This window comes from Xiphophorus hellerii, chromosome 5 (genome assembly GCF_003331165.1).
Source record: "Xiphophorus hellerii strain 12219 chromosome 5, Xiphophorus_hellerii-4.1, whole genome shotgun sequence".
Classification (NCBI taxonomy): Eukaryota; Metazoa; Chordata; class Actinopteri; order Cyprinodontiformes; family Poeciliidae; genus Xiphophorus; species Xiphophorus hellerii.
The window spans coordinates 10,714,078-10,726,728 of NC_045676.1; the positions used below are offsets into that span (position 1 = coordinate 10,714,078).

The 12,651-nt window shown below is 36.8% G+C and overlaps 2 protein-coding genes across 4 annotated transcripts; both read left to right on the plus strand.

The window, feature by feature from the left end:
• Positions 1–1,961: 1,961 nt before the first annotated feature.
• ap1m2 (adaptor related protein complex 1 subunit mu 2) lies at positions 1,962–7,156 on the plus strand. The gene is made up of 12 exons (XM_032563480.1): positions 1,962–2,193; positions 3,289–3,445; positions 3,634–3,701; positions 3,879–4,009; positions 4,103–4,250; positions 4,900–5,026; positions 5,123–5,265; positions 5,363–5,434; positions 6,034–6,192; positions 6,286–6,411; positions 6,714–6,789; positions 6,924–7,156. Exons 1-12 carry the CDS (start codon positions 2,152–2,154, stop codon positions 6,947–6,949), a joined length of 1,275 nt encoding a protein of 424 aa, XP_032419371.1. The 5' UTR covers positions 1,962–2,151; the 3' UTR covers positions 6,950–7,156.
• Positions 7,157–7,266: 110 nt separating this feature from the next.
• On the plus strand, positions 7,267–10,557 carry cdkn2d (cyclin-dependent kinase inhibitor 2D (p19, inhibits CDK4)). Of its 3 annotated transcripts, none has more exons than XM_032563482.1 (3): positions 7,267–7,968; positions 8,089–8,250; positions 9,636–10,557. In XM_032563482.1, exons 2-3 carry the CDS (start codon positions 8,110–8,112, stop codon positions 9,987–9,989), a joined length of 495 nt encoding a protein of 164 aa, XP_032419373.1. In that variant the 5' UTR covers positions 7,267–7,968; positions 8,089–8,109; the 3' UTR covers positions 9,990–10,557. The 3 variants fall into 3 exon arrangements, with proteins under 3 accessions (XP_032419373.1, XP_032419372.1, XP_032419374.1); XM_032563481.1 differs by having other exon boundaries at positions 7,267–7,738; XM_032563483.1 differs by having other exon boundaries at positions 7,267–7,738; positions 8,092–8,250.
• Positions 10,558–12,651: the final 2,094 nt, after the last annotated feature.

Below are 12,651 nucleotides of genomic sequence, written 5' to 3' on the forward strand. Positions count from 1 at the left end.
AAGTCTTCGCAGAGATGCTGAGAAGAATCTCCACATTCAGCATTCAACATTGTTGACGATAGTATGTTACTGGAGCGACTGAAATACGAACTTTCTGGAACAACACCTGACTGGTTCGAATCTTACTTAATGGATAAGGGCCTCTTTGTGCCAATAAGTAACTGTTAGAAACATTTGTATTAAGGAACCATTCAAAGCCTAATCTAATCAGAGACAGATACTCACAAATGTCCATTTCAAGGATTTTTACTTGATCAAGAAGTACTATGAGTTACAGAGTGTAGGTCATTGGACTTCTCACTAACAAAGAAAATTATCTTGCTTGTTTAAACTTGTCTATGACATTTGCAAACTGACTTTTCAGTGAAGAAAAACACCCTATCTGCGAATTTAGTGAGTATTTACATCTTTGAGATGAAGTCAATAATCAAGCCATGCAGTTTTTTTAGACTAATATACTATCAGTTGTACCCAGTGCAAGAACAACATTACAGTGTGTCAATTACAGCCCAGATAAAAGTATGACTCATTAGATAAAGAGTGGTCTGATAAGAGGAGCCTCACTCTTATGGACCAAAGGAGTGGGACACAGGAAGACTCTGCACTCCATCTGGACCATACAGTCTTTTTTGAGACACACATATTGTAAACCTGTCAGAATGTGTAATTTCATGGTAATTGCTCTTCTACACAACGGTGATAAGAAGCAGCGGCCAGGATCTGGGTATAATAAACACAGAAAGGATAATAGAGGTTAATGGCCTAAGAAGAACCCAGCCATATGGGTAGAAAATATTTCTTTAGGTTTAAGGCAAAGCCCACAGGTCAGGCTCTCATAAAATTTAAAATTGGGCCAGATAGATAACTTTGTCTGTATCTACCAATGCAATAAAATAAACTTTGAAGTCAGTTTTTGTGCTACAGATGTTTGTACCTAGCGATACAGCAATATATCTTATTGTGGCTGAGTGTAATGTGCTTTTTAAGAACATCAGAATCATAAAAAGGAAATTGTTTTGGTTTTGAAAAACTGTTACACAAAGATGTTTTTTTTCACATTTCTTATTATTTTGAGGTTTATTGCTAATATCACAGAAAAAGCTACTGTAGGAACATAATTTGCACAACAACCTTGAATAGATATTACACTAATTCTGCCATAAACACACATACATTTTTAAAAAATTTTTTGAAAAAGTATGTGAACATGGGCATTATTGTAAATTCATATCTTTCAGTTTGAAGTTTTGTGATACTCTTTCCATTTTTGAAGGATTCAACAGTGCTCCATATTTATTCTTGTGATATTGTTTTAGAACCTGATTCTTCTTTGATCTTTGAACAGACAGGTATTTATCAGATACCTGTCTAATGTTTCTCTTGGGCTTCAGGATTTTGGATGGACTTTGTTAACTGGGTGATGGGATTTAGCTGCAATGGATTTTATTTAATTATATCCAGTAGGGGATATAGTATGCAATGCTATGCACATGTACTTTGTCTGTCACACAAAGGTCCAATAACATACATTCAAGTTTGTGGTTGTAATGTAAAACATATATAGAAAAGTTCAAGGGGCATGAGTACCTTTCACAAATCACTGTATATGTAAACACTACGAGCTCCTGACGACACTGAACAGTAAATACGCCAAAGTGTGCGTTGCAGCCATTTTCAAGTAATATAATGGATATTTATGAACATGCATTAAACAATATAGCAGCATAAAATAAAACAAAAGCGTAAAAACAACCGGTTAAGAAGTTTTTGAAGCTTTTCATTGTTGTATCTTTAAGTTCGTGAATGCAGCGCCATGTTCCAAGACAAACACATTTACCTGGGTCAGGTATCATAAAGTCAGCAGCAACGTTGTCCTCCAGTGTAATATGTGTGCCGGTGCCGCCCTCTAGTGGTTTTGACGAGCATTACAGTCACCTCTGCCAGTTGTCCTCCGCTCAGGTGAGGTGGTTAATGTTTCACCTGCGCGAGACCACGTCACGTTAGCTTCAGGAAAAAGCCACCGTGGAGTCTGTGATCCCACTGGACTGATGCTTTTCTCTGTGTTTTTTAATGGTAAAACTGAAGTCTGACGAGCCGTACTGAACTTTACTCTGAGTTTGTTGATACCTGTAAAGTCGTGTACCAAGCAGAATGTCTGCCTCCGCAATATTTGTGTTGGATTTGAAAGGGAAGGTAAGATAACTGTTGGGACTGATAAAATTGGTCACATTTAATGGTCGTTTCTACTGCAGGTTCGTGTTTTCAGCATGAATTTAAAAAGTTTACCTTAAAATTACTCCAGTTTTGCTGTTGCTTTTACTGTAAAACATTAATGGCGTCGTTAAAAATTAATGAAAATCTTGCGACATACCTATTTAGTGGCCGTTTCTCGCTACTTCCGGATTCAGTTAAAAACCTAACGTGCTGCACCTGTTACCCCTCAGCAACTGGAGGTGCATTAGCGTCACGGTTTTTTCATTGTTTTGACGTCTGTCCTCTGTCACACGGGACATGTTAACATGACACACGCCTCTCAATAACAGAACGACTAAATGTTCTTTTTCTTGTATGCTGAAAATATAATGTATATAATATTTGATCTGATAAATTTAGCTGAGACAGTTTTATGATGAGTATTAGCTTTGCACATATTTGAAACTGTCCCCTGCAGCGTGTTGGGCCATTGTTCAAAGTAATAGTGCCATTTTTTTATTGGTAGCATGTTTAATTTCATGGAATTGTAGGTCTTACTTTCTTCGTTTTATTTATTTATTTATTTATATATTTATTTATTTATTTTTGACATTTTGCAGTTTTTAAGTACATACTCAGGTCTTTTAATCTTGACCAACTCGGTTACTTTTCATGCTTCAATAAACGAAAGAGACTTGGATTAGTAAATAAATCGAACATAAAGTGCAGCAAGATGCAGTGCAACAAAACAGAGGTAAAACTTGGATACTGAGAAATTAATTAGTATGAAAAAATCTTACATCAAACAGTTGGTCAAAAATAGGACTCTGTAAAATTGGTATTTTTTTCATTCTATTTTACAATTTACCTCATGTTATTCCATGAATTACAAATCAATGCATTCTTTCTTACAATGTATTCAATAATATAATCAGTTTCAGTAATTCAACAGAAAGATACTTCAAACTTGTTGGGAATTTAATAGTTTTGTAAATCTGAAAAAAAAAACACAGATGAGTTAACTCTTAAGTATTTCTGTTATAAAATAGTAGCCCACTTGTGTCCAAACTTTGTTTTTCTGTTCTTTCTGCTCAGGTGCTGATTTGTCGTAACTACAAAGGCGATGTGGACATGGCAGAGATTGACCACTTTATGAATTTACTCATGCAGCATGAAGAGGAAGGACTTCTCAGTCCTGTGTTGTCCCATGGCAATGTTCACTTCATGTGGATCAAGCACAGCAATCTTTACCGTATCCTTGCCCGGATTGTAGTACACATAATTTAAAGCATACTTGGCTGATGTGGTACATTATACATTTTAACTTTGGGAGACCAGTACAAATTCTACTCAATTATGGAAGCAAATGGTTTGAACATTCCCAACTTCAACAGGCAACGGTGCGATTTTAGCATAATCCTTGACTTGCACTTTTTACAGTTGTGGCCACCACCAATAAGAACTCAAACGCCTCACTCATTTACTCATTTCTTTACAAAATAGTTGAGGTAAGTGGGACATATGCAGTGTTTTATTAAAACGCAAATAAGTTGTTTGAAAAAAATACAGTTTTCTTTTGGAAAGTTGGTAAAGTTGGCGAACAAACAGTTTTCAGACGTGATATCCAAACTTGGTTCTTCACATTCTTCCAGACATTGCATTTATGTGTTGTCTGATTTCCACAGGTGTTCACAGAATACTTCAAAGAGCTGGAAGAAGAGAGCATTCAGGACAATTTTGTTGTTGTTTATGAGCTGCTCGATGAGCTGATGGACTTTGGGTTCCCTCAGACTACCGACAGCAAGATCCTGCAAGAGTGAGACTCTCATGCATAGTCAAAGGTCTCATACATAAGTTAACTAGAAGAAAAGGATTTTGTATCATAATGTCTATTGATTTTGTTTTACAGATACATAACCCAGGAAGGTGCAAAGCTGGAGGTGGCGAAGAGCAAGGTCCCCACCACTGTCACCAACGCTGTTTCCTGGCGGTCGGAGGGCATCAAATACAAAAAGAACGAGGTTTTCATTGACGTCATTGAGTCCATCAATGTACTGGTAAGATGAAGAATGGGATGCAGTTATCCTTTACTGAAAAATTAATTTAAAAAATCTTTCAAACTGAATCCAAATTCCTCTGGTCTTAGATAAACAAAGCTTTTCAGATATTTGTTGGTCTGTCTTCTCTGGTCTGCTATAGAGGTCAGTGAGGAGTGACCTGGGGAAGCTTTTGATTTAAGTTAGTTATTCTTAAACTATTAAAACAGAAAAATAAATATTGTAAAACTGTCTTGAAAAGGATTTTAGTGTAGATGTGAGAGAGGGATTCTGTATTTTACTACTACTACTATGAACTAAAGACAGGCAAACTTCCAGTACTTTCCACACTAGAATTACACAGGACTACCACATATTTTAAGGTTTTTTGGGGTCTTTTTTTTAAGTGGAAGATTAAAATAAATCTATTGGCTTCAAATAAAGATGCAGTCTTTCCAGTTTAGCGTCAGTTAATTTTTTAAATCAGATAATCTGCCTTTGCCATTCATATGCAAATAGTATTTCACCTAAGGATCCAAAAACATTTGCATGCCAGTTTACACCCTAAAGTGCATTATGAATTAGTTAACTTTACTAAATATTTGGTGCAACTGCCAAAATAAATCAAATGAAAATAAAATGTTTTATTCACACCGTATTGTTTTAACAGGTGAATGCCAATGGGAGCGTAATGAGCAGTGACATTGTGGGGAGCATTAAACTGAAGACCATGCTGTCTGGAATGCCTGAACTGCGCCTCGGCCTCAATGATCGCGTTCTTTTTGCGCTCACTGGACGTATGAATGCAGTTTGGACACCTGCGATATCTATATGTGTCATATAGCTATTAAATCAGAACATCCTGAGGAAATGCATTGGCTTTTGTTTTTCAGGTGACAAGGGGAAGACGGTGGTGATGGAGGACGTGAAATTTCATCAGTGTGTCCGTCTCTCCCGTTTTGAAAGCGATCGGACAATCTCCTTCATTCCTCCAGATGGAGAATCTGAACTCATGTCATATCGCATCAATACGCATGTATGACACACTTCAGTATCGAGTTTGCTATATATGCAAACATGTGCTATAGGAAAAATCTAACTTTGTTTCACCAAATGCTATTTTTGTCTTACAGGTGAAACCTCTGATATGGATTGAGTCAGTCATTGAGAAATTTTCTCACAGCAGAGTTGAGATCATGGTTAAGGTATTTTGGAAAGTCTTCTGCTTCTACTTATTTTTATTTTTTACATTATGTCACATTTCATTCACAAACTTTAAAGGATCCACACACATGTGGATGTGATTTCTACACATCCACACAAAGATTTTCCTAAATGCAAATGGAAATATTTGTTTTAGGGTTTTAAATCAAAATGTGTGATGTGCATTTATTCAGGCTCCCTCATGTTAATACCCCTAAATTCAGTTCTGTGAAATCATTTGCCTTGAGGCTAATAGAAAACTCTTAGAATTAGAAAAAAATCCATATAATTACTGTGAAGCCGCAGTTGGTTAGACAACACCCTGTATCCAAAAAGATCTAGGAATGAGATCTGCATATTAGAAAATCTTTTGGTGATAATATTTGCAAATAGTCCCAACAATATCTGCCTATTTTCTTCTGTTCTCTCTTCATCATGTGTGCTTCCTGTAAGTTGGAAATGTACAATAAATGACAATTCATTAAATTAATCATGTAAACAGGGTTCTTGTGATGTAGCACCTTCACACACCCTGGAGCTGAACCTGTCCTTGCCTAGAGACAGTTTCACGTTGGACAAAATGATGATTTGATGTTTTTAGGCAAAGGGACAGTTTAAAAAGCAGTCTGTGGCCAATAATGTGGAGGTGAGGGTCCCGGTCCCCAGTGATGCTGATTCACCCAAGTTCAAAACCAGCACAGGCAGTGCTAAATATGTACCTGAGAAGAACCTGGTGGTGTGGACCATCAAGTCATTCCCTGTAAGGAGCTCACTACAGAGTGCTTCACATTAACACTGCCAGTGTTGTCTGTCTCTTTGTTTAATTTGTCTCTGTGTTCATCTGTCGATACAGGGAGGAAAGGAGTTTCTTATGAGAGCTCACTTTGGTTTGCCCAGTGTAGAGAATGATGAAGCAGAAGGGAAACCACCTATTACAGTCAAATTTGAAATCCCCTATTTCACAGTCTCTGGCATTCAGGTATGTTTGAACACTGGTTATTTTGTTTATGATGAGGTAATCTAGCATGTGGACATGGGCATCAAGTTAATCGGGAGATAGAAAATGTTTGTTCTTTTGTTCTTTTTTTGCAGTGTGTTTTTCGTATTACTCTGCTGCTCTGTTACTCAATTAGCTCTTTCTTTTGCTTCTAGGCATGTTCAGTAGACTTTAATAGTCAAGTTAGATCATGTAGGAGCTGATGTGACTCAATTCAGTTTATTTGCTTTTATGATGCACTGCAGTCTTGCCACAGCATGTTATAACACTCTCTTTTTTGCTAGGTTCGGTATATGAAGATTATTGAAAAAAGCGGGTACCAGGCTTTACCCTGGGTGCGCTACATCACACAGAGTGGAGGTAGAGTTGCAACACTCCTCATAGTGTTCTCTAATATTAGAAATAGTTCCCTTCCTATATAAATAAATTGTCATACACTTTGTCATTATTTTTTAAATGGTTTTGGCCTTTACATTTGTTCCCTTCGTATTCAGATTACCAGCTGAGGACTAACGTGTAAAGGCTGAGGGATGCTCCATTGTATATTCTTCATGACTTTCCGAGGAACAAAAAGATCACTTTTAACAGCACTGGAGGAAAAAAAAAACAAACATGTTTTAAAATATCACCTGCTTTAATGTTAATTTTCTTGTTTTAAGAAGTTTTTATCAAATGTGTTTACTCAGAATTTTATGTGCATTCATACATTAAAATTATTTAAAGCATATTTCTTTAAAGCAGTTTGTTATCAGTGGCCTTTAGTGTATTTCTTTTTTCGTTTTGCATGTGTCAAACGCCGTTTAACTGGTGATATTTCTATCACACCTGCAGGCACGCATTGTGTAATCACAGTCGATAAATTCCGCCCAAAATTACAAACTCGCACCCGCCTTTTTTCTGTCACTCCCACCTGCAGAAGTACAAGCAAAGGATGGAAATCTGAATGAACTGCCCTTTGAAGACGCCAACGTTTACAAATCGCCCGCTTTATTCGCTTCTAGCTCTGATTGGTCAGATGTTGATGTTGCCACTGCGACAGCGTAGTAACAGAGTTATAGCTCCTCCTATTTTTCCATATATGGACGAACAACGCCTACTGGGAGAGTTGTGATTGGCCAGCGTATTCTCTTTCCAATGTTTGTAAATTTTAGACTAGGGAGACGCCGCAGTTTGGATCTCAGCGCGCAAATGTATTTTTTAAAGGTTGATAAACTTTTCTCGTTTGAATTGTATTTAAAAATAACTGGGCACTAGAAGCAACGAGTTGTGGAGACTTGACGACGCTTGGTATCTCAACGGACTGAATAAGGTAGGCACAGAAACCTTTGTGGTTGATAAACCGTTAGCTCGGATGCTACTTGTTATTAACATTCAGTCTATATGAATTATCTCTGTCGAGATGGCAAATATTTCCCTTCACCAGTGCGGTTTAGCCTTATATTTTGTTTAAACACCCCAGCGTTGCAGCTGTACGCAACAACCCAGTAATATGGCGTCAGCGGAGAACTACAAGTTACGTTAGCCGGATGCTGTAGTAAGGTTAGCTAGGGGTAGCCGACATTATCATCCCGGCTTTTCGAAATAACCTGTCAATTTCTCTATCTTAATGAAATATTTCAGTTTGAGTTTTGATGTGACTCTGCTCCGTGTCTTATCCAGTAGCAGAAAACCCAGAGTATAATGGTCCTGAGTCAAATGGACGCGGGGAAAGCTTTGACGGCGGCAGCAGCCAAAGGGAATGCCGATGAGGTGCAGAGGATCCTGGAGGAATGCAGAGTGCATCCCGATACTCCCAACGAGTTCGGCCGGACCGCGCTGCAGGTAAGCGCCGTTATTATTCACGTTCACACATCATGAATCAGTTTCAGAACTATTACCTTCTTGATATGAGCCGATGACAAATTCATTTGGTCGCTGTGTTTGAGTTGTTTCCGATGTCCGCCCTGTTATGGTAACGGAAATTACATAATCCCTACTTCACATTTTATATCTTTTCATTTATTTTGGGTGGGCTGCTTATTACCAATGTCATGTTTTCCTTTTGGATTTATTATTTAATCCACAATAATTTACAGAATTATTGCCGCTGATCAATTCGTATATTTGTAGTTTTGGTTCTTGGGATTCGACTTTTTTCGGCTACGAAAAGACGTCGTCTGTTGTTGGATACCGTGTAATTAAATGATGGCATGTCAGTTTATTTTTCTTCGTAGCAGGGACGTACTTAGAATTCAAAGCATCCCATGTACACACATACTGCTGGAAGCTGTATTTATGTCCAAAATACCCCAGGAAAAAAATCATATTTTCCGCACATGCTGGACTCCTCATGCTCTGAAACATCCTGTGCAAACATCTTTAATTCCTACCTTGAAAAAGTCTGTAACTACAAATGAAAACTACAAAGGCATGACATGGTAAATCCATACAAGGCATAGTCATAGTCTATTACAAAATATGTTTTTGACTCCCAAAAAGAAATAGTTTTTGCCATACCTGTAAATTCGGTTTGACCAGGTAGATTTCAATGTAATGATTTTCAGAAAATATAATGTGACACCTGTATTTGAGCATAATTATCAGTTTACTTTTGCAACTCATTACAATTCAGAAGTGCAACTTAAACATACTAATGAGCAAAGGTATAAATACGTTATTATTAAATTAATTGCTTGAAGTTTTGAAATTGATGGATTTAAAAAGGGACAAAATGGAAACACATCGGTACAATCGGGTTTACAAATTTACATAGAAGTGAAATTATTTGGAGCTTTCAGCTTTTCTTTATTGTTAGTAGTAGTAGTAGTAGTAATATTTCAGCTAAGGTATGTGGATTTCCAAATATAAAAGTTTTAGTTCAGAGTTATCTATTATTGTTATTATTGTTATTGGGGAACATTTTGAGATTTTAAATATTGGAACGGCTATACATAAAGGCTTAGTTTAACAGAAGCTTATAATGCTACAATTTCTTTTTAAGATACAATCATTAAGAACAAACATTTAGAAAATGTACTTACAAATTTAACATTTTGTGAAAAAAGACATGTTGATGCTTATAGTAAATGCACTAAATAGAGTTGAGTTCTTACTGACATAAAGCTGAGAAAATAAGAGGTCTTTGACTGTATAACATACCAATTTACACAAAGGTGTTTAAAAGGATTATGTGCTCTACATTCATCTTATTTAACATGCCCTTTCAGGTGATGATGATGGGGAACTCCAAAGTAGCAAGGTTGTTGCTGGAAAAAGGAGCTGAGCCCAACGTCCAGGACAAACACGGCATAGCGCCTGTCCATGATGCAGCACAGACGGGGTTCCTCGAGACCCTGCAGGTCCTGGTGGAGCACGGGGCTTCAGTGAACATCCAGGACCAGAACGGCGCCCTCCCCATCCACATCGCCATACGAGAAGGCCACCGGGATATCGTGGAGTTCTTGGCTCCACGATCCGACCTGAAACATGCCAACGTCAGTGGTCAAACAGCAATAGACGTTGCCCGATCTCTGGGTGAGCTGGATATGATGAACTCACTTTTTGCTCACATTCACAGTTAGTAAGAATGGTAAAAAAAAACTTACTTCTTTTTTTTTTTTTTTGCTTTGTTCCTGGTTACTTGAATACCTGAATTAGGTTTTGGAGATGAACATTAAAATGTGATGGGAGGTGATGTCTTTTGAGTTTCTTTTCAGTGAATTGGTGGCTATATACTGTAGACACCTTTTGCACAGTGCAGTTTAGGCACCTTATATTTACATTCTTTCCCTGTTAATTGGGAGTGCACATTTGTAGATAGTTGTCCTCCAGTGTTATGTGATTTGTTTTACATTATTTCCATTGTGTGTATGAATTGTAACAGTTTCTACACATGTATGTTTTTGTTTTTTTTTAATTTACAAAAATGAAATGGTGCACCCTGATTGCTTTGCATAGTTGTGTTTCTCTTAATTAGATGAACTTTGAATTTACTCTTATTTATTGTTGGAAGAGGAATTAATATTCCTGTGACTTTGTAAATAGCAACATTTGATGTGATTTGTTGAAATGTTATTTATATAAATACTTTTAAGACAAAAGTGAGATTATTCACTTTGAGAAAGCACAAAATAAAGTTATGAACTTTAAGTCTTATTGTCTCTCATTGTCTTTTTTTAAATTTAATCTTTTTTGAACTCTCTCCTGTTGGTAAAAATACTTTTCTATGAATTTATTTTTAAATAGGGAATTAAAAAAAAAAAACAACGCAGATGACCAGTTTTTAGCATCTTTCCAGCATATGTGAGTAGTATTCACTTGATTTTCATTTTTAAAACGCTGATAAACAGAGGTTTTGATCCATATTGTTTTTCTTTCTAAATATTTTTTTTGTGTTTTAACACTTCCTCAAGATAATCCATCAATGATAAAGCTGAAAATTCCACAATGGAATGCACAGACCCAGAAAACCCTGTTAAAGGTCACAAAGCTAACTGCTCTGAAGCTAAAACTGAATGCGAGTCCTGTTTTTGTTACAGACTGTAGGTAACCGAGGCACAGTTTGCTCCTGTTTGTGCTCAGGGCTCTCGCAGCACAATGGCTATTTTGTTTGCCTGTGCTCCTCCTCCAGCCAACTTCACCAGAAGAGAGAGCAGATACAGTTCAGTTACTGTGCTGCTGGTTCTTTGTGTTGAAGTGCGTATTCACAGGTCACTTACAGCGCCTTCCAAAAGTATTCAGACCTGCAGCTGTAACTGCAGTGAAAGGTAACTACAATGCATTGACTCAAGAGAATGGAATCCAAATGTACACCACAATTTTCAGGTTTGCATCACCTCAGTTTTGTACTATTTTGTATTGGTCTATTGCTTAAAAATCCAAATTAAAATGCTTGCCTGGTAGAATAAATCAAACTCAAGAGGTATAAAGGCATTTCTAATTCTTCAACTTCTGATTAGTACTTGTCAATTTTTTTAAAGTATGAATTATATTTTAATTTGAAGTTTATAACTGGACCAGCTAAAATTGTAATATTTCTGAGTGGTAGAAATGCACCCAATCATTGAGAAGCAGCATTCAATTTTTATGTGCCATAAAACAGCTGAAACAATGAGCTCCTTTAGATCAAATCTAAAACTCCAGCTGTTTAGAATTGCATTTGATTCATAACTGGAACAGTGATCAATATGTTTGTATATTTGATGATTATTCTTAATGACTTTGATGGTGGCATTTGACAAAATGCAATGTTTATTGCTTGTTTATTAATTGGTTGCTATTTCTTCTTTTTGTTTTTATCATGTGAAGCCCTTTGAACTGCTTTGCTACTAAAATGTGTAATACAAATAAACTTAACTTGATCAGTATAAGAGTCAGATTGAGACACTCAATCAGACACTAGGTAGAGCTCAGTTGCTCAATTGGGTTGAATGTGGGTGTGCTGTGTGTGCAAATACTTCCAGTCAAGTTGTTGTTGGCATGTTCTGCAGGTAACGGTGAAAAGTTAACATCTATACTTACAAGATAGTTACAAAATAGGGACAAAAGGAACATTTACATGGAGTTTATGTCAAGTGAGTGTGATAAAAAATCTGTCCAGTTTATTTTAAACCCAAAAAGAGTCTGATAAAGTTGTTTTACCAATTAACACCAGAGGTACATTTTCTTATTTTTTTGTAAAGGAAATTAAGATTATTACAGAAATCCTGCTTCTAGATCATCAGAAGGGTTACAAGAATCTGCATGTCATAAGCATGACTATCAAAACCACTTATCAGACCTTCATGCTGAGACCTCTGTGGAAAATGAATCTAAAAACTGTGCTTCAGTCTCTAACACATTTTTTCCCAGCATTCTGCTGTTTTTAGCTTCATCCATTCCCCCCCCTCAGATCTGACCAGTTTGGTCAATGCCACAGAAGAACAGCATCCCCACAGCATGATGCTGCCACCGTCATGTTTTACTGTGGGAACGGAGTATTTAGGGTGATGGGCAGTTTTGGTTTTCTGACAGTCTTGCATGTAGACTAAAGCGTTGTTGTCTCATCTGACCAGTTGATAAAATCAGGGGGGGAAAATTGTGCTGTATTCCTAGCTTTAAATCACCTTTCTAGACCTATCAGTTTAAGTGACTGCTCATGCGTTTGTAAGTTTGCAGTTATGGAATATTTATTTTGTGAATTATGGAATGAACAGTTCCCTGTGAGACATGGAAATAGCTTTTTAATCTAAAACTGCTTAAAAT

What these genes read in the sequence shown, in the direction of transcription:
- cdkn2d (XM_032563482.1), top strand. Translation starts at nt 8,110, where the DNA reads ATGGTCCTGAGTCAAATGGACGCGGGGAAAGCTTTGACGGCGGCAGCA. An exon ending in TCGGCCGGACCGCGCTGCAG is followed by an intron (nt 8,251 to 9,635) that starts GTAAGCGCCGTT and finishes ATGCCCTTTCAG; the next exon opens with GTGATGATGATGGGGAACTC.
- ap1m2 (XM_032563480.1), top strand. Translation starts at nt 2,152, where the DNA reads ATGTCTGCCTCCGCAATATTTGTGTTGGATTTGAAAGGGAAG. An exon ending in GAGTTGAGATCATGGTTAAG is followed by an intron (nt 5,435 to 6,033) that starts GTATTTTGGAAA and finishes TGATGTTTTTAG; the next exon opens with GCAAAGGGACAGTTTAAAAA. An exon ending in GGACCATCAAGTCATTCCCT is followed by an intron (nt 6,193 to 6,285) that starts GTAAGGAGCTCA and finishes CTGTCGATACAG; the next exon opens with GGAGGAAAGGAGTTTCTTAT.